This window comes from Megascapheus bottae, chromosome X (genome assembly GCF_031878675.1).
Source record: "Megascapheus bottae isolate mThoBot1 chromosome X, mThoBot2.hap1, whole genome shotgun sequence".
Classification (NCBI taxonomy): domain Eukaryota; kingdom Metazoa; phylum Chordata; class Mammalia; order Rodentia; family Geomyidae; genus Megascapheus; species Megascapheus bottae.
This window is the reverse complement of record NC_143547.1, coordinates 29,137,717-29,159,955: the sequence shown is the minus strand read 5'-3', so window position 1 is coordinate 29,159,955 and position 22,239 is coordinate 29,137,717. Positions and strand designations below refer to the sequence as shown.

The window sequence follows — 22,239 nt, the reverse complement described above, 5'->3', positions numbered from 1 at the left end:
CCCAGCCTATCCCCTCCTTTCCATCCCCATCCCTACCCCACCCCTGAGCACCCCTTCCCAGGTCATTGAATACCCAGTTCCTCTCCCTTTGGAATCCCCATACTATGCCACTTCCCCTTCTCACTTCCCTTGTATTCCCCCCCACCCCATGCTGACTCCAGGGAACCCCACTTTTAGGAAAGAAGAAGGCAGGGTTAAGTCAGGATGGAGGGTTCAGTAACTGCCTCAATACCTCTCTACCCCTTGAGCAGGGCCACCCTCATTCCAATCTTAACCCAACACCCCCATGAACATGAGGCTTTCCCTGGCATTGTGGGGATCATACATTTTCCTGGGGATCAGGATCTGAGATAAAGCGACTTGCCCAAGGCTACATTGCTAAGAGATTCTTGTTCCAAACTCTCTGGTTCCATTGTTCAAGTGAGAGTTTAGTTTCTCCAAGGTTCACGGAGCACTGAAAGGTTTCTAGGTAAAGAAGAGGAGGGTACTGGGGATTGGGTGACAAGGAAAACAGTACTAAGGGTGACTCAGGAAATGGAGAGGGGAGGAGGCAGAGGGTACAAAACGGGAGAGGTCAGAGCTGAAGAGGCCCGCATCATACCCTCTCAGTTCCTCCTGCCACCCCTAGGTTCCTCTTTCACAGTGCAGATCAGCCCAGATAAAGGCTGGGCCTCCTCTCTTCCTCTGACGGGACAGCAGCGTTGCTGTATACAACATGACTGTCCAAGTGCAGGTCCTGTGGTTACTACTACTGCTGTTGCTCCTGCTGCCAGCCACAGGTAAGTGGGAAAAGGCCTAGTGGTCTTCCAGGGGCGCCCAGGCCTACCAGACCCCTAACCATCCATTCTCCTCCACCCCTGGTCTTGTTACAGGCTCAGACCCAGTGACCTGCTTCACCCATTATGAAGAGTCAACTGGCAAGTGCCAGGGCCTGCTGGGGGGAGGCGTCCGTGTGGAGGACTGCTGTCTCAACGCTGCCTATGCTTTCCAGAAGCATGGTAGTGGGCTCTGTCAGACATGCAGGTTCGGGGGAGCTGGGCTAGGGGAAGGCCAAGAGGACTGTCACCCAGAACTGGGCTTGGTTGTTCTCTTGAACTTCCAAAGGTGGCCCAAAAGGTCCAGATCATGATCTTAACTCAGTGACCCTTCTTTTCTTCCTTTCTCTCTTCCTTCTTCCCTCTTTCTTCCATCCCTTCCTCCCTTTCTTTTTTTTTGGGGGGGGGGAGTATTGGACTTTGAACTCAGGGCCTTGTACTTGGCTAGGCAAGCATTCTAGCACTCCAAGCCATTTTTGCTTTAGATGTTCAGATAGGGTCTTCTACTTTTTGTCTGGGCTGGACTTGAACCCCAATCCTAGTCTCTACCTCCTCAGTAGCTGGGTTTATCGGAGTGAGCCCCTGCCCCAAGCCCCATAGTTCAAAGTTTCTCAACCTTGGCATGATTGTCCCTTGGAGCTGAAAAATTCTTCCTTGGGTGTATAGGTGCTGACCTGGGCATTATAGGATATTTTATAACATTCTTGGCCTCCTCCCAAATGCTAATACCAACTCCTCACACCTGTTGAGACAATCAAAAAAAATATCTCCAGACATTACCAAAGATCCTGGGTGTGGGGAAGAACAGCCCTTGTTGAGAACCAGTTACAGCACTTCCTGTAAGCATTGCGGGTAGAGTGCAATTTGGATATTTCCAGAAGGTAACTCCGGTCCCCTAGATGTGATAACAGCTCATGTTTATTGAGTGCTTAGTGTTTACAGACACCTTGTGGGAATGGAGGAGTTTTGGGGAATTCGGGGGTAGTTCTGGTCCCCTAATTGTGATGACATGCCACGTTCACTGGGAACTTCTTCATAGTAGGCACAGTTCAGGGTGGCAGCTTGGGGATCTCAAAGTATCTATAGTATCATAACTTTTGGCTTACACTGATGGAGCCCTCATTATTGTCCTCTAGATGTATTTTATTATTACTTCCTGTATATTCCATAGACAATGTGGGGATGGGAGGCTTGGGGATTTTTTGATTCCAGTCCGGGGGCTTGAACTCAGGACCTTAGCATCGTCCCTGATCTTTTGTGCTCAGGGCTAAAGCTCTACCACTTGAGCCACAGCTCCACTTCTGGCTTTTTTGGTGCTTGATTGGAGATAAGAGTCCTTTGGACTTTTCTGCCTCAGCTGACTTTGAACAGCAACTCTGATATCTCATCCTGCTGAGTTGGGGACTGGGAAATTTTTAAGAGCAGCTCTGAGTCCCTAGTTCATGTCTTTGAAGCACTGGTGGAATACTCAGGACTGAACAGGAGGTTGAGGATCTATCTAGGTAGGGTGTTTCTGAAGTGGGCTTAGCCCATTGGAATGATGTCTCCTTTTTACTCAGCACTTCCTGTCTGCCTGCTGTAGTACAGGGTGATGGGCATGTTGGGTTTCTGGGAGTATTTCATGGCTCTAGATCCTTACATTTGCTTGCTGTATGCCTGGTTTTGTCCTTGGGGGATGTCTAAGGGTAACTTCAGGGACCCAACCATGAAGGGAAGTGACATTTACTCCAAACCATACCCACCTCTCCCCCTTCCATCCCTCGGCATCCCTTAAGACTAGTATTCACTCATCCATTTGTATTTTACCCAGCTCCATTCTTGTGTCTATCCATACTCTCGAATCCCACATGCCATTCTGTCAGTTCATCCCCGGATGGGATACATGCTCCTTTCCATAGGTCCCCGCATTGGTCATCATGGTCCTCGTGGGCTCCCTGCTCAGTGACATGTTCTGAAGGTTCTCAGCTACGACATCGGCGCTGTGTAGGCAGGGATGGGCAGTGCTCTGAGAAGGTGACTCCTGGAACACTTGAGTGGCAGCTGCAAGCCTGTGAGGACCAACCATGTTGTCCTGGTAAGGATGAGGGAGGGAGGCATGTGTTGTACCCAACCCCTGGGTCTAAGTCCTGTACCCGTAAGACACTGAGGAGCCTGGGGTGGCTGGAGGAGAGTAGGTAGAAGGAAGGACATTGGCTTTAGTCTGAGGGATTGCCATTGTAGGCAGGGAAGGAATCCCAACCAATGTAATTGGAAAATGGGACATCCTGTCCCTGAGGGGTGAAGTGAAGGGACCAGTGTTTCTAAGTCTGCTGCCATAGTCCAGATCAACAGGGATGTTATGCACAGGATGCCAGGATAGGATTAGGGTACGTAAGGAAACAGAGAACAGAATATCATCTCTCATTTCATCCTGCCCCCTTGTCTCTCACAGAGATGGGTGGCTGGTCTGAGTGGGCATCATGGGGGCCTTGCTCTGTAACCTGCTCCAAAGGAATAAGGACTCGCCGGAGAACATGTGATAATCCTGTTCCCAAGTGTGGGGGCCACTGCCCTGGAGAGGGCCAGAAGTCTGAGGCCTGTGATACCCAACAGGTCTGCCCCAGTGAGTAAGGGCAGCCACAAGATGTGGATGTGCTAACCAAAATCAGGGTGGGTCTGTGGGGTTACAGGAAGTAACTGCCAGAGTGAGAGGACTATCCTTGTACCTGACCCTATGTATATCACTCCCACCCCTCCCACAGTACATGGGGCCTGGGCTGCCTGGAGCTCCTGGAGTCACTGTACAAGCACCTGCCGTGGTGGATCCCAAGAACCTAAGGAGACACGAAAGCGCACATGTACTGCACCAGAGCCTTCCAAGAATCCTCCTGGAAAGCCCTGCCCAGGAGCAGCCTATGAACACCGGGGCTGCACTGGCCTACCACACTGCCCAGGTTTGCTGATTTGAGGACATTCACACACTGTCAGGGGATGCTTAGTTTGGGGGCACAGAAGCTTTGTCATTTCTAGATCAGTTCTTATATAATAGGGTCACGAAGAGCTCTTCATCTAGGGACTGCCTCAAGGGTCTAGGGGCTGAAGGAAAGCTTGAGGTGGGTCTTCTTTCTCACTGCTGTTCCCTTCTCCAACAGTGGCTGGAGGCTGGGGGCCATGGGCCCCTGTGAGCCCCTGTTCTGTGACCTGTGGCCTAGGACAGACTCAGCAACGACGGACATGTAATCACCCTGTGCCCCAGCATGGGGGACCCCCCTGTGCTGGTGATGCTACACGGAACCAGATCTGCAACACAGCTACTCCCTGCCCTGGTTAGCACCTCTACAGGCACTGTTTCCATACCCAAGCCCTCAGCCCATCTTCGCTATCCTATTCCTGCAACTGAGGCTTGGTGCTTTAATTTCCCCCTGTTCCTTGGCCCTTGAGCCTTGCTTCTACCTCTGATTCCCATCCACACATCTGATCACCCCTACAGTTCCCATAGCCTGCCTTCCTCCTCCCTGAGGTACCTCACTGGTTCCCTGTTTGCCTTCTGTCTTTGCAGTGAATGGGGAGTGGGAAGCCTGGGGGAAGTGGGATATCTGCAAACGCCCCGGCAGGGAGTCCATCGTCTGTAATGAAATCCCGGGCCAGCAGTCCCGCACAAGGATTTGCAGGGGTCGGAAGTTTGATGGGCAGCGGTGTGCCGGGAATTACCAAGATATCCGACATTGCTACAACATCCAGAACTGCAACTGTGAGTGGCCCCACAGATGACACTCTGTGGGCAGCCCAGGCTGGGATAAGGGTCTTCCATCTCTGCTGTAAACCCTTCTATACCTTCCCGCTGAGACTTTCCAGTATTGACTGTCTGACCCCCTCCCCTCATTACAGTGAAAGGCTACTGGTCACAATGGAGTGCCTGGGGGCTGTGCACACCTCCATGTGGACCCAACCCCACCCGCATCCGCCAGCGTCTCTGCACAGCCATGCTTCCCAAATTCTCGTGAGTGAGGGGGAAGATTGTGCCGAGAAGAGGGTATTAAAAATGGGAAAGTCAGTCACACCCAACAAGGGCTTCCACCACTGGGTCTAAGTTGCTTATCTTACCAATTGCAATCTGCCAGAAATTAAGTAGGGGAAGAGGAGATACTGAGGGCTAATGCACAGGCTTTGTGCCTTTCAGTCATTCCCACAGCTGGCTCAGCCATTTTCCTATGTACTCAGTACTTCAGCATCCGTTCCCCACCCCTTAGTTCCTACACTGAGTTGCTCAGTCACTCAGACCTCCATTCACTCGCCATCTCACTTCCCTGAGGCACTTGAAAGGCCTTTCTGGCCGTAGTTGCAGACATACAACCCAGTTCTGTGACTCCTCCAAGGAACCCAGGTGAGTGTGGATCTGGCAGAAGACATAAAAAGGGATGATTGACCAAGGGGCTGCAACCTTGCCCTGGGTCCAAGATGCAGAGCCAGATTTCCTGGGCAGTTAGAGGTTGGGAAAAACATTCCTGGCATCAAGACTGAGCAGGGCCCTAAGTGTAGGATTAAGATTAACCAGTAAAATATTTACTGGTTGGGCATCCAGGGGCTCAAAGTGACACACACACACACACACACACACACACACACACACACACACACACACACACACACACACACACACACACACACACACACACACACACACACACACACACACACACACACACACACACACACACACACACACACACACACACACACACACACACACACACACCCCCCCCCCCCCTGTCCCTTCCTTCCATACAGATCAAGCTACTAGTTTAAGTGGGATGTTCCCAACACATGGGATGCCATCTAGGACTTGATCTCTCTGCTATGAAGTTTGGAACGTGTGTTCTTATTTTGCCATTCCTGCGACTTGAACTCAGGGCCTGGGCACTGCTCTTGGGCTTTCTCCCACCTAGCACTCTACCACTTGAGCCACAGCACTACTTCTGGCCTTTTCTGTGTATGTGGTACCAAGGAATCAAGCCCAGGGCTTTGTGCATGCTACATGACCACTCTACCACTAGGCCACACTCCCAGCCCAAGAATGGGTCTTATTTTACCGCTAGTACTGAGGTTTAAAATCAGGGTTTGGGCATTGTTCCTTACCTTTTTTTGCCAGTCCTAGGGCTTGAACTCAGGGCCTGCGCACTGTCCTTGAGCTTTCTCAAGACTAGAGCTCTACCACTTGAGCCACAGCACCACTTCTGACTTTTTTCTATATATTTGATACCAAAGAATCCAACCTGGGTCTTCGTGCATGCTAGGCAAGCACTGTGCCACTAGGCCAAACTCCCAGCAATATTATTCCTTCTAATTGTCATTCTGTAGATGAGTAAAACTGAGGCACAGAAAAGATAAGTAGCTCAATATCAGCTACAAAGTAGTGTCAGGCACACAATGGACAGTCATTAAAACTTCTTTGAAGGTATGGCTTGCCTAGCAAGCACAGGGCCCTGAGTTCAAATGTTATTTTCTATCCCCTAAATGACTTTGGTGAACACACACTTAAATCCCAGCACTCTTGAGGTAGGAGGATGGCAAGTACAGGGCCAGCCCCTGGACTGCAAAGTGAGACTCTGTCTTTAAAGAAAAATCTGTTGAATGTACTTGTGCCTTTCCTAAGCTCTCATCCATTCCCTCACTAACACCATAGGCCCACCGTTACCATGGTCGAAGGTCAGGGTGAGAAGAATGTGACCTTCTGGGGGATCCCACGACCACAATGTGAGGAGCTGCAGGGGCAGAAGCTGGTGGTGGAGGAGAAACGGCCGTGTCTACGTGTGCCTGCCTGCAAAGATCCTATGGAGAAACCTTGATCCTTCTTGCTTCCACTCTGTCCCCCTGTCTTCCCAGACTCCCAATAAATCCAGCTCTTCTGAGATTGTTAAAAGAAGAAAAACAACCTGCCCTCTTTCCGGAAATAAGGCAATAGCCTTTTCTAGAGCTATGACACAGCAGCCTGTTCTGGAAAACAGTATGGCCCACTGTGGTTGCAGCCTGTGAAAGCAGGTGCAGCACCAACCTTCCTTCCCCATTGTCCTAACCTTTCCCATTTCCCAGTCCTCTGGAGCTACCCAGCACGTCCCTCTGCAGAGCTCTGCTTTGCTTTGATTGGCTATTCGCTGAAGCAGACAGTTCTTGATTGGCCACTGTGCTGGGTAATTGCTGTCTCTCTGCCTCCTGAATCTTCCTGGGTTCCCACCCACCAGAGCCTCTCAGCTGGTCCATCAATGTCAATGACAGAGGGAGGCAGAGGCGTGGCCACAGCTGGCACCCTGCCAAGGGAGCACCTGCACCCACCCACTCCCAACAGCCCAATTCTAGCACCACAATTATCCCCGACAAATAGCTCTGCTAGCTCTGCGCGTTGGGGAGGCGGACTGAGGAAGTGGCTGTGATGTACTGTGATCTGAGGTGGGAACAAAGAGAAGCTAGAGTCAGTATCCTTCTTGAGGGGCCCCCATGGCAAACCCAGACACATATTCTTTTCACATTTGTGTATTTCACTGAACACTGCATGCTAGACCTAAAGTCTGGACATGTGGAGTGGAGGAGGACTTGTAGAAGAAGAGGACATCTGAGCAAGGAACAGCCTCAGAATAGGCTTTCCTTTTGTTCAACACTTAACGCCTACTGTATACTAACAATAGTGCTGGACATCAGGGAACATAAGAAGAGGAATCAGAGTTGCACGTGTCTCTGCAGAAAGGGGAACAAACCTAGACACCAATGCTCTTAGCATTTGCTCATTCATTTACCACTAACTGAATGCTGAGAACCCCTTACGATGAGACACATAGGAATCATCATCATAGTTATGGTAATAGCTAACACTTAGAAAGTACTTATTGTGTGCCCAGAAGTGTCTTAAGGCTTTCCATAGTGTGGACTCATTTAATCCACAATAAACTCATGAGATTCGGTATTCTCTCCTATTTTACAAAGGCAGAAACAAGAACAGAAAGGTTGTGGGCAATACATCTTTGAACCACCATGTATTCTGGTACAGACTTAATATCAGGAGTTCAAGACTGCAGTGGGTGAAGGAGATCCCGCTGCATTGAAAGGTCCAGGTAGAAGATTTATTATAACTAAACTCTTGTCAGCACCCTAATTTAACTTCTTGAGTCCATTTTCCATTATGTATTAGTGCAGTTGATGAGTTGAAGAGGAGTCGATGAGTACTTAGTTATCTTGGAAAAACAGTAAAAGTACATGTCAGGGATCTTGGTTTCTACTACAGGGCATAAGGTATGTTTATGGAAAAGTGGAGGTTCAGTTGTGTATATGCATTGTGAGTTACATATCTATGTGTTTGATTAGATCTACAGATCTGTCAGAAATTAAGCATGTGTTGAAAAATGTACATATATGATTTATATGTGTCACATGTGCATGTTCACTAAAGTGGCATAGATTCATACATCATAAATATGGGCACAATATTGAGTGTGGATATGTCAGGGATGAGCTTGCACTGTTGCTCACTGATAAACAAGAAAGAAAAATGTTCTTGGAGGCTCTTCTGTAGAAAGCCCTGTTGAAGGAGATAGAGATGGTATGGAGAGGTTTTATTTTTTCAGTATTAAAACATTGGAAAATACCCGCATTGTGAACATCCTGGAAGGATAAAGAAAGACATGCCAAAGTAAAGGCTAGAGATGGGACTGAAGCTGAGTAGAATGGAAAATGGAAAAAAAATATATAAGGTGGGAAATGTTTGACTTGGGGGAACCTAGGGGAAGACTAGAATCTGAGACCTGGGGAGGGGGAGAAATTCCTTGTGACTATGGCCAAAGGCAGCTGTTCAGAGAAGAGAGAGAAGGCATTCCTGGTAGAGGCTACAGTACATGCAAAGATACAGAACTTGCTCTACCCCTTCTGCTTAGAGGTAGGTCAAATGACCATCCCTTTTATAGATGAAGAACCTTTGTCACTTTTCAACTATATGGTGGAGGCCTAACTTTAACCCAGGCAGTGTGACTCCAGGTCCCACACTATATGCTTTGTTTAAACATTTAATGAATGAAAAAGAAATGAATACATGCTCGGTTCACTTTAAAATCCTGCAGGCAAAAGAGACCCCCAAAACTGCCTACTTGCATATCTCCTGCTGTCACATCTGGTCCACTGTCATTGCTCCCTATGGCCAAGCCCCTATCCGGTGTGGCCCTTACTAAACTGTGACACTATTTTCTACCACAATCCCCCTGACTTTGTTCTAGCCACACTAGCAGTGGCTGTTCTATCTTCCTGGCACACTCTTAAAAGAAAAATAATGTATGGATGAGAACGTTCACCTGATCCTACAGGAATGATATGGAGTTTTTGGATTCCCTCTTCGGCAAAGTAGAAATTGCATAGGATTGTATGAACCAAGGCATATAAACAATTCAGTGTGTACATTTAACAAATGCTTGTTTATTGACTTATGCTTTTATTTCAGTCAAGATCTTAAAATATGGCATGACTGGGCCGGAACATAGTCTAGTGGTAGAGTGCTTGCCTAGTATGCACGAAGCCCTAGGTTCGATTCCTTAGTGTCATATACACAGAAAAAGCCAGAAGTGGTGCTATAGCTCAAGTGGTAGAGTGCTAGCATTGAACAAAAGTGTCCAAGGACAGTGCCCAGGCCCTGAGTTTAATCCCCAGGACTGGAAAATAAATATGACATGACTTTTCATCTCACTCTGGACTACTCTACTTGCTCATGTGCAAATGTCATTTGGCACCCTGGTCCTGTCTGAAAAAAAAATCTTAGGTGTTTGAGGAGGCAGCCATGGACACTGTTAGCATTATGGTTTTGCTGTGTGCACAGCAGAAGAATGGGGACATGTAGACTGAGTGTGTATGTAGGGAGGAGGAAATACTGGCATCAGAGCTAGCGTGGCAGATAATGTGTCTCTATTGTACATCTGGGTTTCTCCATGATCATTTGTAGGTATGTTTTTGTGTAGGTGTGAGTGTGTGTGTGTGTGTGTGTGTGTGTGTGTGTGCTTGTGTGAGTTTCTCTGGGTCCCTATGTGTGGTCTCATGTCTGTAAAATGTGTATGCAAGCATGGATTCAATATGATCATGTGCCTGTTGCTCTGGATTTATATGTCTGTTTATAAACCTAGACAGGTATGTGTTTTCATGGCCCGCGTGTTTCCTTACTTTTATATGCATGTGCTCATCCCTGTTTGTCTCCAGGCCCTTCACCATCCAAGACATGAGTGTGTATATCACCCCAGGTACCCACCTCTGCATGTCTGATGTTTCTGCCACCCCCATGCCAACCCCCCACTTCTCTCTGCTTGAGACTGTGTGGGATGGAAGACTTATTTCCCGCAAAGCACTGCATGTGACCCCCACCCCTCTTCGTGAGGGGCTTATTTCTCTACTTTTAGGTCTCTGCGTGTGCCTCCATACCCTCCCCGCCTCCCCATGGATACCACTAATTATCTTCAGTGGCAGATACCAACACTGGAAGCAAAATTTGCAGAGGGTGCAATGGAGTGGATATGAGGACCATGATGGGGCGGGTTGTGGGGTACTTGACTACCGACCCCAAGCCTTTGGACAAGCACCCCACCCCCCACTCCCCAAATTGCGCATCCCTTATCGGCGAGGGGGGGAAGGGTAACATGATGCGGCGTGGCGCGTGCGCACTGATGGATTCAGCACCGCGGACAGCGCCTTCGCCCCCACCGCCAGCGCGCGCCACCGCCTCCCCAGCACTGAAGACGCGCTGACGTCACTAGCCAGTCCTCTACAAACTCCCCTTCCCCATCGCCTTGGTCGCGTCCGCACTACTGTGTGCCCAGCCAGACGGCACCACTCGAGGCTCAACATAGGGGGGCACGGGTGCGACCGTCCGCGCTGCAGCGGCGGCGACTCAGCGCTGCCTCAGTCTGCGGCGGGCAGCAGAGGAGTCGCGTCGTGCCTGAGAGCGCAGCTGTGCTCCTGGGCCCTTCGCGGTCCGCCCCCGCGGCTCCAGGACAGACTGCCCCTAGGACCCTCTGCCCTAAGCCGCCACCATGAACTACCTGCGGCGCCGCCTGTCGGACAGCAACTTCATGGCCAATCTGCCGAATGGGTACATGACAGACCTGCAGCGCCCGCAGCCGCCCCCGCCGCCGCCCTCTGCCGCTAGCCCCGGAGCCACACCCGGCTCCACGGCCGCTACTGCCGAGAGAACCTCCACGGCCGCCCCAGTGGCTTCTCCTGCCGCCCCTAGTCCCAGCTCCTCAGGGGGCGGTGGCTTCTTCTCGTCGCTGTCCAACGCGGTCAAACAAACCACAGCAGCTGCGGCTGCCACCTTCAGCGAGCAGGTGGGCGGCGGCTCTGGGGGCGCTGGCCGCGGGGGCGCCGCCGCCAGGGTGCTGCTGGTCATCGACGAGCCGCACACCGACTGGTAAGCCACTGCTGCGCCTTCCTGTGGGCCTGGGTCCCCAAGTGATTCCACGGTGAATGAGCAATTATCGAGCGCCACTTAGGTGACTGGCATCCAGCTCCCTCACCCAAATTCCTTTCCTTTAAGTCATGATGCTGGGCCTTCCTATGTGCCCCGCCCTTGCCTCCCCCAAAGCTCAGTGGGTACAGACAGCAATACTCCGTTGCCTACTGTGTACCTCTTCCTCAATCCCCCTCCCCAATTACCTTTGACTTCAGTATATCCCGTAAGCCTTCAAGCACTGAATGTGACCTGCTTTCCCTACCTAACCCTTGTCCCCAAGGGCTTTTCCTCTAATGGATTTGTAAGCATTTATCCAGTACCTACAGTATGCTTTGTTGAAGAACCCTTCCTTTAAGCCTTTAGCTTCAGTTGAATTTGGCAAGCATGTTTTGAGAGCTGGATTTAAGCCCATTTCGCCTCACCCTTTGCCCTTAAGCCTTCTCTCTAATGGGTCTTGTGCGCATGTATCCTCTATGTGGTAAACATTGATTGAGTGCCTGCTGTCTATTCCACCCTAGCTTTTAGCCGCAACCTGGGCCTGTAATGGATCCCGTGAACAGTCACTGAATGTCTTCTATTTGCCCCAAATCCCAGCTCTCTCTCCAAGAAGATTTTCTCCAAATGATCTAAGAAGCATTTATTAAGTACCTGACATATATCGCATCCCTAAGCCCCTCTCAAACACATCGTTTTCCTCCAGTGAGTTCCATGAGCATTTTGAGCCTTTGGTGTGTGACTCATCAGCACACTGTCTCCTCAAAGACCTATAGTGAATCCTACATGCATGTAATGAGTGCCTTCTGCATCCTCCATCCCTACTTCTTCAAAGGCCTTTTCTTTGGTTGGTTCATCCAGAATTTAACAACTGCCTAGAGCGTGGTCCCTTTCTAAAGATTCTTTCCTCCAATATGGTCAGCAAGCATGTTTTGAGGGCCTGCTTAGATAACACCCTCCTATCCCCCCCACTAAACATTTGCCCAGTGCCTTTTCCTTCATGGCTTTACTCAGCATGTAATGAGCACCTTTTGCATGAACCAACCTTAGACACCTCCAAGGTCTATGCTTGCAGTTAATCCAATGCTCAGGTATGTAGCAGTTGCTATGGGCACCACTTCAGTCACTCTTGCAGAAGAATTTTCCTTTTCATCATTCCTTAGCATGTATAGGGAGCACAGGCCTTCCCCACAAAAGCCTTTCCACCCATGGATGGAGAATCCTGCTTGCAGAGACCAGGTTTCTGCATCTCCTTTCCTCTTCCCCAAAAGACTTTTCCTCCAAAAATCCTATGAATGTTTATCAAATGATCACATGCTTACCCCTAGCCGGTGCCCCCACACACACCTTGCCAAAGCTTTCTTTAAATGGATGCGATGGATATATTCCTTTCTGACATGTACTACATTCTAATTACTTTCCCTGAAGGCCTTTTCCCCCAATGGCTCCCATGAGCATCTGCAGAGTCCTTCTGTGTGTTCCTGCCTCCTCCCCAGAGGCCTTTTTTCCAGTGGATCTAGTGCCTGATACATGGAGGGAACACATTCCCTTCAATGCCACTTGGAGCACCTGCCCCAACCACAAGCTCTGCCTCTCCCCAGCTCTTCTCCTTCCATCAATCCAGATCCCAATTTAGAGGGTCCACTCTTCTGTTCCCTTCACTAACCATGGGATTCCCTCTCCCAAACTTCATTTGATACCCCCCAAAGGGCCTTTAGTCTATTTAAGCCAGTAAACACTTACTAAGCACTTATTGTATGAGTCATTCTCAATCTCCTCTTTCCAGGTCTCTGAAGTTCCTGCCCCTGCCTTAAGAACCCACTCTCCAGGGATCCACTTCAGCTGAAATTTATTGAGTACCATTTGTTTACTAGTCAGATCACCCCTCCTCCTTCCCCAAGAGTCCTTACCCTGCTGCCTTCCTCTCTCTTCAGAGCAATTCACGCTACAGATATTTATTGCCTTTTTCCATGTGTCAGAATGTGGGAGGCATTTATTATGCACTACAATACACTGGGAAGAACCTTCCTTCAGCTATTTTCCTTTTTTCCTTTTTCTGTGCCAGTACTAGGGCTAAAATTCATGGTCTTGAGCTTTTTTTCCCTCCAGGCTGGCCCTCTACTAATTGAGCCATGCCTCCAGTCCTCCCTCTAATGTCAATCACTACCTGAATTTTTAATATATCTTCTTTTATTTAGCCCCACCAACTTTGGTGCTTGTACTAGGGCTTTAACTCGGCACCCTACACTGTCCCTGAGGTTTATTGCTCAAGGCTAGCACTCTACCACTTAAACTGCCCCTCTACCTTTGGGCAGTTAATTGGAGATGGGACTCGTGGACTTTCCTGGTGAGCTGGTTTTGAGCCACGATCCTTAGATCTCAGCATCCTGAGTAGCTAGGGTTACATGGATGAGCCAATGGCTCCCCCCTAACCCCATATTCATTTAATGAACACCTAATGTATATGCTAAAGAACCTCTATTTTCCCCCTCTTGTAGGTCCAATCCCCCTTTAGCAATCCCCATCCTTCCTTTCACACTATATAGTCCCGAAAACTCAATGCATACTGTACTTTATTCTAGCTAGATGATGCTCTCCCACTTGGTAGCCATCTTTGAGTTACCCTTTCCTGTACCCATTAATCCTAAAGCACTTATTAATCTCTTACTGTATTCTGCTCAAATAACTGCATTCCTATCTCTTCAGCAGGCTGCTTCACTCTTGTCCCCAGCAGCCCATAAAGCATATATTGTTCATGTGCCATAATTCCTTCACCAAAGTCCTCTTCCCAATTTGCTCTCTTCATGGTCAAATTTGTTGCACTGGGATCAGCAAACATACAAGACCTTTTTCATATTGGCAACTCCATTGGTTTTCATTTTTGCTTTTAATCTTTCAAGCAAGTATTTACTGAGCACCTGCTCTTTTTATCCCAGCAGCTTCTCCAGTCTTTCCTTCCAGGCAATCAAGCAAATATATAGTTAGCGCCTACTATATATGAGGTAACATGGATGAAGGGAAAAAGCCTTTGTACACCAGGCTCAGCATGAGAAAAGAGCCTTTCGTCACCAGCTAACAGCCTCTCAGAACCAAGGAAGCCTGGAAAAAAGGAGGAATTTTGCAAACTGTATCAAATGCACGCCTGAGTGAAGTATGATGCTTTCCCAAAAACTTCACCACTCTCATTTCTTCCCAAAATTTAGAACCTCTGTGCTTTGAAGTTGCAACCTCTGAGGTGACTCACCTCTCTGTTTTAGAGATAATTTAGTTCCATGGTTTTCAAACAGCGGTTACCTATCAGCTTATTGACCAGCATATCACTTTCTTCATGATGAAAGATAAATGGAAATAGAAAATAACACTATTTTGCCAGGTGCGGTGGCTCACGCCTATAATCCTAGCTACTCAGGAGGCTGTGATCTGAGGATCAAATTCAAAGCCAGCCGGGGCACAAAAGGACCTGAGACTCCTTATCTCCAATTAATCTTTACAAAACGGAAAGTGGGGCTTGGCTCAAGAATAGGGCGGTAGACTGGAGCTGAAGGGCTCAGGGACAATGCCAAGGCCCAGGGGTAGGGTGGTAGCCTTGAGCTGAAGAGCTCGGAGACAGCGCTCAGGCCAAGTTCAAGCCCCACAAGAAAAAAAGAAAGAAAGAAAATAACACTATTTTACACATAGTAAGCCGAGTTTTCAAAAAAATGTAAATTGTCATTCCAGTAAGACATATATTATATAATGTATACTACATATTATATATGACATGTTGCATGTGTTATTTAATTACTTTGTACTACATAAGCTAATTTGCATATTTTTCTTCAGAAAATAAGATAGGAAATACAAAGTTCCATTTCAAATAGTAAAAGTAATTATTTACTGAAATTTTTAATATGATATCTTGCTATATAGCCCAGACTAGCCTTGAACTCATGATCCTCGTTCCTCAGCTTTCCATGTGCTAGGAATACAGGTATATGTCACCATGCCTAGCTAAAACTTTAATTCCAATTGTATATGTATACTTAAGTACATTCTACTATGTTTCCTAGAGACATGTATGCATAATTTTAGTATGCCACATTTGTTACATATTATATAAGGCATATCCTATATTCTATTTGCTAAATAATGTGCCTTATATAATATATATAGCATGGATTATTATGTAAATATGCATACAGTGGGTTGCATAAACTATATTTCTTATTGTGGCTTCTTTCCTTAGATAGATTCCCTGGTGGCAGACCCTTCACCTTCAGTTAGCACTTCTTTTGGTCTCAATGGCTTACTTGGTGGATGATCTCTTCCCTTCTCTTTGATTGATGGGTCCCTGTGCCTTGTATCCCCACACACATCTCAGGCTCCAGCTGCTCTACTTGTCCACTTACTGTCGAAATTGATCAAGGAGTACCAACAGATGCCCAAGTGGATTACCTCCCTACCCCTAACGTGTAGTAGCAGCCCTGCATCCTCTTAAGTATCAAGGTCATATCCTCCTGCCAGACAGTGACACCTCTTCACTTGGCATGCCCAGGTGGTGATCATACTCTAGAGTTTAATGGGATTCTTGCTGTGTCCCCTGGTAGCAGTGTCCCCCTTGAAGAACCAGGACCTCTAACCTTGCAGAGCCTTGAGGGAACAGGAAGCACAAATTCCCAGAGTGGACCACTGGGATCTATGGTAAGCGGGGCCACTACTACTTTAACTTCCAAATTCCAAGACTCATGTATCCTACCTATTAAAAACAAAGCACGGGCCATGGCCATTGATTTAGGGCTTATACTGTGTTTTTTTTTATTTCTGAAGATGATGCCATCTTTACATGGTATCATCTCTCATATAGGATCTTAGCTATGGGTACCAAAAAAAAACCCACATCATTCTAGCAGGCCAGCAGCTTCTAGACAGTGATATGTAACCAAATTACTTGGTTCAATGGTCACAGACCACTTTTGCACTTCTTTATTTTGCTATGACTTGTGTCATTTGCTTTGATGCAGTGATCTTTGGAATCTGAAGGTGCTGGTTCAAACATTGTGGGAACACTTGGACAGTGATGCTGGCAGAAATCCTACATTCAGAAAAGGCAACCCATGTATGGAATCTTCCAGTCAAAATAGATTGCTATTCTTTCTATGATGGAAGGAGCCCCAATGTATAGGTATCCTGCCCCAAGTGGTTGATTGGTTGGTTCTCTCTAGACATGGTGTCATCTAATACTCAGCCTTGGTCTCAGTTGCTGGCAGATTGGATATGCAGCTCTAATGCTGTTGGCCCCACCCCATAGCTTCTTTCTCTGCTGCTATTGCCACTTGATTCGTGAACCCATCTGCTAGCCCTGGGGTGGCTGATTACAGAGGCTGGCTGACATCATCTGGCTGACTCATCCTATCTTACTGGTTGCCTAGTGCCACTTCCATGGTAGATGATGACTGGTAGGTGTTGCACAATACAAACATCTTCCCTTTTCCCTTTTTGCCCACTTCCATTTGTCCACCCACCTTTCTTTATCCCAGACATCATTTGTCCTGAACTTTCAATCTTTTGCCTTCCAGGCCTTTGGCCAACCAGCAAAGGCATTTACCATTACCAGTAAATGCATATATAGTCTAATCTGGAGCTACTTTCTTTTTTGCACAAAGTAGACTACCATGTACATTAGCCCACTATGGGAGGTTTTGGTACTATCTTCCAAGGATGCTCAAAGTGACAGCTGCAGTATAGCCACTGTCCATTTCTTTGACTTTCACTCACAGATTGGGGCAACCCATTTCTAACCCAAGCTTAGACATTATCCTCTTGTCTCAACTGGCTGGAAATCTTTTAGGTGAGGGTGAGAAGACAGCATGCCAATTGTGGACACTATGGAGATCTCGGTTACCTACACATACAGCGTGCTTGGCCTTGCATGGTCTCAGTACTGACACTGCTGGTCCCATCTGTTTATTACTTGGTGTATGTGACAGAACCTAGCTTGTATTGGACTGTCCTGGACGCACAGTTACTTGCTGAACTGTAGTCAAGCATTCTAAATCTACCAGTGTTCTGACTGAATAGGTTTCTCACAGAGCATGTAATTCAGCCAGGCATGGAGACACACATCTGTAATCCTAGCACTTGGAAGGCTTAAACAGGATGGACACTTAAAGGCCAATCTTAACCTCATAACAAGTGCCAAAGTAGCCTAGGCTACGAAGCGAGACTGTCTCCAAAGCAAAAAGACAAATAATTCTCAGCTGCAGATGGCATGGTGTGACTCTAGGATTCTGAAGGCCTCTAGCTTGGGCCTCTCACAAGCTCCACACAGTGTCTTTCCAGACTAAGTCAACTCCAGTATCAAAGGCCCTTCCCCATCTTATGGTCTTTGTGTCAGGACTTCTTGTTCCACATCCTAGACCTGATACACAGCCCTTTGGTGCTCTGGTCCTCACTAAGAGCTGGCAGCTTCACATGTCACCTGAAACATGGGGCAGAGTAGTATTTCCAGGTACAGAATACAGTGCTTCCAGAACCTGGAATAGGCCTTTTGGCTGTTGTGCTTCTCTTCTTGAAGGGAGAGGTGAGATGCAGTGCTGTTCTCTGTTTGGAGGTGCCCTCATGAAATTCTTTGGACCACTGGATCCCTACAACTTTTGCTAATGTGGTTGGTCCCTAAGTCTTTGTCTGGTTTCTCTCATGCCCTTTGAAACACATATAATTTTTTAAAGAATTGCACTATGTACCCCAGGCTGATCTTGAAGTCTTTTCCCTTTCTTTTATCTCAGCCTACAAAGTACTTGGATTACAGGTGTGTACCACCATACCCAGTTTGGAGCATATGTGCCTTATCAAAGGAATATGCTAACCATCTCTTACCCATCTTACATAATTGTATGATGTAACTGATATAATTGTCCAGTGTGATTTTCTGTGGGATGTCCAGATGGTACAGATTCCTTTGGACTATATTATGACACAAGTTGATAGAAATGATAGAAATAACATCGCCCCATGGCAAGACCATAAACGACTATTATTGTCAGTCCCATGTGAAAGTGAGATATTTCTGATCTTCCTTTCTAATCAAAAGTAAAAAGAATATACTTGCTGGGTGATGGTGGCTCACACCTGTAATCCTAGCTACCCAGAAGCCTGAGATCTGAGGATCGCAGTTTGAAGCCAGCCTGGAAAGAAAAGTCTTTGAGACTCTTATTTCCAATTAACCACCAAAAAGCTGGAAGTGAATGTGTGGCTCATGTGGTAGAATACCAGCCTTGAGTGAGAAAGCAATTAAGAGTGGAAGGCCCTGTGTTCAAGCCCTCGTACATACACACACACACACGAATAACGTATTTCCTAAATTGGTGACCACATGCCATACATAAGACTTTATCAAGCTACTATAGCAATGATACCATATCATAGCACAATCAGAGATAACACCTTTTCAAGGACCAACAGCCTTCTCAGAGACCAACACTTCTACATCCTCTAGATCTTTCTGAGTGGTCCAAATTTCTACCACCACCCCTAGAATAATACAATATTTCTTTTCATTTCATTTGCTATTGTCTTATTTTTAAACAAAGGGCCTTGTGCATATTAATTAAGTATGGCACTACTGAACTGCCTGCCCTTCTCCACCCAGCCTGATTTACTTCTCTGATCAAAGCACAGAGATACGTGCCATTGCAGAAGCTTCCATCTGGACATTCTTAACTGTGATAGACCAAGGAACCCATGTCAGGACCATTCCAATTACGTGTTTGTGACTACTTTGTGGGTCTCTGGATCCAGGGAACCCACAGTGAGCAGGATATGGGTGTTGGCCTGGTTTTCAGAAGAAAAGGTGGGGGTCCATGCTGAAAACAATAGGCATTGACTTATAAAGCACTTGTTTCTTGAGGCCTTCTGCATTATCACCAAATAGAGGAAAGTGCTATATCCAAAGGGGAGTGGTATGCTTCCGTTAAGCACAATGGCAGCTTCAAGTGAGTCTATAAGTTCAAGGTGTTTGCATCTGCTCAGCTATACCCACCCCAAGCATCAGGGTGCTCTCCCATGTTAGCGCTCTGAGCATGACACAAGAGAGTGGTAGGCCTGAAAGGTCATTTCTGAAGCTCTGTAAATCTTACTGTTAAATCTGAAGCCTGCTTTCCCCTTTTCTACCCTCTGGCTGCAAAAGCTTTCCTTAAATGAAGTCTGGCTTTCACATTAGCTTTGAATTGATAATAATTCACCCTGAGCTTGTTAGATGTTTCTTCAGCACATCAGTGACATTTAGCAAACAGTCACCCCGATCTGGTTCCCATTTCCCTTGCTCCTCTCAAGTGCCAAGGATATTTCACCAGCTGGCTCACTCCCTTCTACCAGATTCCTCTTACAGTCCACAGGCAGAAAAAGCCAATTTATGCTCCTCAAGTCCAGTGGCCTGTGCTTTCATTCTCCCTCAGAGGAGAAAAGACTACATCTTAGCTGGGCACCAGTAACTCATGCTAGCTACTCAGAAAGCTGAGATCTGAGGATTTTAATTTGAAGCCAGACTGGGCAGGAAAATTCCTGAGACTATTATCTCCAATTAATCACCAGAAAAACCATAAATGACTTTGTGGCTCAAAGTGGTAGAGCACTAGCCTTGAGCAAAAGAGCTCAAAGACAGTGCCCAGGCTCTGAGTTCAAGCCCAAGGGCCAAGGAACTGACAATAACAACAACAATAAGAATAAGCAGCTCAGGGACAACGTCCAGTCCCTGAATTCAGGTCCAGGACCAGCACAAAAGGCTGCTTCTGGACCTGGAGCATGGCCTAGTGGTAGCATGCTTGCCTAGCATACATGAAGCCCCATATTTCCTGGAACCACGTACACAGAAAAAGCCAGAAGTGGCACTGTGGCTCAAGTGGCAAAATGCTAGCCTTGAGCAAAAAGTGTCCAAGGACAGTGCCCAGGCCCTGAGTTTAAGCCCAGGACTAGTACGAAAGAAAAAAAGAAAACGCTGCTTTACCTTCAACATCATAGTACCTACCAGATCATATGATCTAAGTGGCATCCTGCTTATGACACAGCCAGATCTGTTGCACAGTGCTTTGCTTAGCATGTCAGAGGCCATTTGAGCTGCACCTCACCTCCTACCACTCACTGATGGATCTTCACTCCCAAGTGTCTGTTAGGAGAACCAGATCCAGAATCGTGTTGAATATTCTCTGTGGTTTGACATCTTTGGCCCAGTGTCCTAGACTATCTTCCTGCAAATGGCCTTTGAGGCAAATGTTTGCACCTAGGAGGCTTCCTGGAAATTCTGTTGGGTCAACAAAGGTTGAATGGAGGGAGAGACTGGGTTCTCATATGGATGGACTTGAAGCCTCCACTCATTCAGAACGAAATGGTCAGTCTGGAGTGATACTGAATAGTAGACATAGGCTAGGGGGTGTCCTCCAGAAGTAGGTATAACCTCAGCCAAGGCAGTTAGCTGTGACAAAATTCATTTCCCAGTAGGAACAAAGGCATTAGCTGTCATCATCTGCTATGCAAAATTCATTAACCCTGGTTTTAAAAAACACATTGTAGCCAAGCACAGTGGCTCATGCCTGCAATCCTAGCTAATCAGGAGGCTGAGATCTGAGGATCACAGTTCAAAGCCAGCCTGGGTACTAAAGTCCGTGAGACTCTTACCTCCAATTAGCCAGTAGAAAACCAGAAGTGGCGCTGTGACTTAAGGGGTAGGGCAGTAGCCTTGAGCTAAATAGCTCAGGGATAACACCAAGGCCCAGAGTTCAAGCCCCACGACCAAAACTTAAAAAAATACCACATTGTAAAATATGATCTACGCTTATCATTCGTATTTGCCATCAGTTTATATATGAAATATAGTTTACATATATGGAAAATTCTCTCCCAGTGCTCATAACTGTCAGTAATGAGGTGTGTGTAAGAGAGACAGACACCAAGATAGAGTGACAGACAGCAAAAGGAAATAGCTAGACTAGGAATGTGGCTCAGAGGTAGAACACTTGCCTAACATGTGCATAGCCCCGAGTTCTATTCCAAGCACCACAAAGGGAAAAGAAATAGCATGCTCTGCTACTCCTGTGTACATCAGTGAAGTCACCAAGGCCATTTGTGCAGTACATATGTATCGAAAAATCTGAAATATATGGTGCTTATCAGTGACCTGTAGCCCTGGAAATATCTCCTGCCCCTCCCCCCCACCCAATCCATGAGAAAGCTCATTCTGTCTATAAAGATGTCTGTTAGGGAGGAAGCCCTGGGCAAAGAAGCCACTGGAAACTGAACACCACTAAGATGGGGCAGGAATGATGACAGAGCAGTTCGTGATGTGCCTGCTGCTGCTGCTACTCCACCTCCTTCCTGTGGCTTTCCCCTCATCCTCAGCTGCATTCCCTCCTGTCCCCATCACTGCTGGCTGCAGCTTCTTTAGAACCACCCCCAGCCAGCACGGCTCAATCTGCTCAGACACAGCTGCCCACCCACACTGGTGCTATGGTCCTCATAGGACAGCACGCCCATGACTGCGGTGCTCCTCTCTCAGTGCTTAGGAAAGAACCAGAGAGCAGAGAGCTGGGCCATGCCATATAAGCAGACGTGGACACTGAGACCTACATGGGCACTAAAATACATATAACCAGCCCGGTGCAGTGGCTCACCCCTGTAGTCTTAACTACTCAGGAGGCAGAGATCTGAGGATCAAGGTTCAAAGCCAGCCTGGGTACAAAAGGACCTGAGACTCTTATCTCGTTAACCTCTAGAAAACAGGGGGTGGGACTTGGCTCAAGGGTAGGGTGGTAGCTTGGAGTTGAAGAGCTCAGGGACAAAGCCCAGACCCCGGGATAGGGCAGGAGCCTTGAATTCAAGAGCTCAGGGACAGTGCTCAGGCTGAGTTCAAGCCCCATGACCCACAAAAAACCACATATAACCACAGGACCATGTCATTTATTTGTCCTCTGTGAGGTTCTTCTCTATTTATAAACATCCCCGCAAGCTCAAAGT

The 22,239-nt window shown here is 47.4% G+C and overlaps 2 protein-coding genes across 3 annotated transcripts in view; both read left to right on the top strand.

Annotated features, from left to right (window-relative positions):
* The first annotated feature begins 518 nt into the window (after positions 1-518).
* Positions 519-8,106, top strand: Cfp (complement factor properdin). Its single transcript, XM_090326134.1, has 9 exons — positions 519-779; positions 873-1,023; positions 2,714-2,889; positions 3,247-3,417; positions 3,557-3,748; positions 3,947-4,120; positions 4,354-4,545; positions 4,683-4,794; positions 6,478-8,106. The coding sequence occupies exons 1-9, from the start codon at positions 716-718 to the stop codon at positions 6,638-6,640; spliced, it is 1,395 nt and encodes a 464-aa protein (XP_090182260.1). The 5' UTR covers positions 519-715; the 3' UTR covers positions 6,641-8,106.
* Positions 8,107-10,705: 2,599 nt separating this feature from the next.
* Positions 10,706-22,239, top strand: part of Syn1 (synapsin I) — a 70,041-nt gene continuing 58,507 nt past the window's right edge. For both annotated transcript variants that reach the window (XM_090326132.1, XM_090326131.1), the window contains exon 1: positions 10,706-11,220. In XM_090326132.1, coding sequence (XP_090182258.1) covers positions 10,844-11,220 — 377 coding nt within the window. In that variant the 5' untranslated portion in view covers positions 10,706-10,843. The remainder of the gene's footprint in view (positions 11,221-22,239) is intronic.